This window comes from Morone saxatilis, unplaced genomic scaffold, assembly GCF_004916995.1.
Source record: "Morone saxatilis isolate NCDOM2014 unplaced genomic scaffold, NCSU_SB_2.0 Contig24, whole genome shotgun sequence".
In the NCBI taxonomy this organism is placed as follows: Eukaryota; Metazoa; Chordata; class Actinopteri; family Moronidae; genus Morone; species Morone saxatilis.
In genome coordinates, this window is record NW_023339807.1 from 2,352,549 (window position 1) to 2,354,917 (window position 2,369).

The 2,369-nt window shown below is 41.4% G+C and overlaps 1 protein-coding gene across 2 annotated transcripts in view; it reads left to right on the plus strand.

Moving 5' to 3' along the window:
- cdk14 (cyclin-dependent kinase 14) overlaps nt 1–2,369 on the plus strand; it is a 202,912-nt gene that overhangs the window by 64,025 nt on the left and 136,518 nt on the right. For both annotated transcript variants that reach the window (XM_035672792.1, XM_035672793.1), the window contains 2 exons: nt 1,474–1,568; nt 2,191–2,270. In XM_035672792.1, the coding sequence (XP_035528685.1) occupies nt 1,474–1,568; nt 2,191–2,270 (175 nt within the window). The remainder of the gene's footprint in view (nt 1–1,473; nt 1,569–2,190; nt 2,271–2,369) is intronic.

Genomic DNA, 2,369 nt, shown 5'->3' on the forward strand with positions numbered 1-2,369 from the left:
GAATATAAAGCAGTGAGGACAGTGCAGATGTAGCACACACTGCACCATGCTTTACACATTCTGTAGAGGTGTGTGTGTTGTGATGTTTGGAGCCAAGAGAGCCTGGGATTAACTTCAAGATAAATGTTCACTGGTGTGCATTTGTGCCTTGCTACGTCATCGTCTAAGAATGAACATGAAAGGTGTATGCCAACCATCGACATATCTCCACTTCTTCCCACTGTACAAAAATGAAGCCAAAGTATCCTAGATATGGGCACGCATCTTTCGCTGGTGACGTCATTTGGAGCCAGAATCTCTGCAGTAGTGATCAGGGCCCATACGCCTGGCCAATTTAATTGCAAGCAGCCGTCAAACATGGCGTGAAACCCCATTTCTTAACTTTAATTAACACCAGACTTATCAGAAACACTTGGACATAAATGATTATGATAAGAACAACCTACGCTGTAAATACATTGTAAAGGAGCAGCAATACTAAAATGGTCCATCTCAATCATAGGACCTCCAATGGACACAAAGTCCCCAATGAGGTTTGTCACTTCTTTTCCTGTCACAAAACTATAAAAAAGGATTAGTTCCTCTCTCTCTGCCCCCCTTTCCTGTCTATGTTCAGTTGTCACTATCAAATAAAAGGCAATAAAAGGCCCAAAAAATAAAGAATCCAGTTTTGTTTGTTAAAATCAAAGTAATGGAATATTTGCTGCTGCTGAACGTAAGTATTTCAATCATCCAAACTAGTTTCCTTCACGCTTAACCATGGTTACCAAATAACTAATGGCCTAAGATCACCTTCTGAACAGTTCACAATCAGCCCATGGATTTAACAGTACTTTAGCTTTTAAAATCATGCTAAAATCACACATGTGCTCATAGAATACTGGTTACACACCACAAACACGCCGTACCAGAGTCCGCCTGCCACTGGACCAAGACCCTCCTTTTTAAGCAGTCTCTGTTGGGTTGACAGCTTTCACACCAGTCCAATGGAACCGCAGCAGCCTGGTAAACACACCAGGGTTGGTCAGTTATGTGTGAAAACAACCAGATAATCAAAACCACCTCAGTGCAGTCCTTTCCCTACACCAGCCAACAGAGAAAGAATAAAGCTAAAGTCTTTAAGTTGAGATATCCCTTTTTCATACCAGCTGGGTTTGAAAACATTCAGTTCTCGGCCTCATTTTCTTCAAGTTGATACCTCTTCCTCTGCAAACTGTTGACAATGAAAAGTATGTAAAAGTTATGAGCTGACGATTAAACGAAGAGCAGTCTTTAGAGAAGAAGAAATTCTCTCTCCTCCTCCTCAGTGACATTACACCTCCCAGACGATGCAGTGGGGAGCCTCCAGATTTTAATATCTCTCATAGACTTGCGATGTCTTGTGTGAAATCCTCTGAGAGTTTGTTTTTCTGGGTTACCAAATTCATCCTCTTATATTACCTTTTCATATCTCTCTCTTTTTTTTCCCCTCAGCCCACAAGCCCCAAGTTTGGAAAGGCAGATTCCTACGAAAAGCTGGAGAAACTGGGAGAGGGTTCATATGCTACAGTTTACAAAGGAAAGAGCAAGTAAGTAGTGCGTGCTTGTCGAATCAGGCCTAATCCAGTCACTCTTCTTTATACTTCACAAGAGCCACTCATGCAGGCCGTGGATATTACATTTAATTACACAGGAGCAACGCTGTCGCTGAATGAATTTATTAAATGGAACAGCAATAACAGTTACACAGTCTAGTTTTATGTAAATAATATTTTCTCCTCTCTGTAGAGCTGTAAATCCCGCACATGCAATGTCTATTTTAATCACTACAGGATGGATGTTTTTATTCACCGACTCAATACTTGCATTCCGCTTTACATGGTGTGGTGCTTTCCTTCAAGGTTTTGCTAATTAAATTGGAGAAAATGAAAAAGTTTGCATACTGTAAATGTGCGAAAGTCCGCAGACTCTAATCTTCTCAGTAATGATGTTAGTGTGCGCCTCACTACAGCGGCTTTGATTGGTGAGCTTCATTCAGTTGTAATCCTGTGGCCTTGTATGCGGGTCTCACTCCACTGCTGCTAAATTACATTTCATTGACTTAACAATCCTTGCTGTTCGCTGGCTTCACCGATTTTAATAGATTCTTTTTTCATGTCACAAAAATAAAAGGCGGGATTACCATACTTCTGTCCTGTGTGTTGTTGCCAGGGTGAATGGGAAACTGGTGGCTCTGAAGGTGATTCGTCTGCAAGAGGAGGAAGGGACGCCCTTTACAGCCATAAGAGAAGGTAACTGCTTGAATACTGCTGGAAAAAGCAAAAGAAAAGGGAGGTTATCATGATTTTGGTCCAGTGTGTAACATTTAGGAGGATCTATTGGCAGAATGG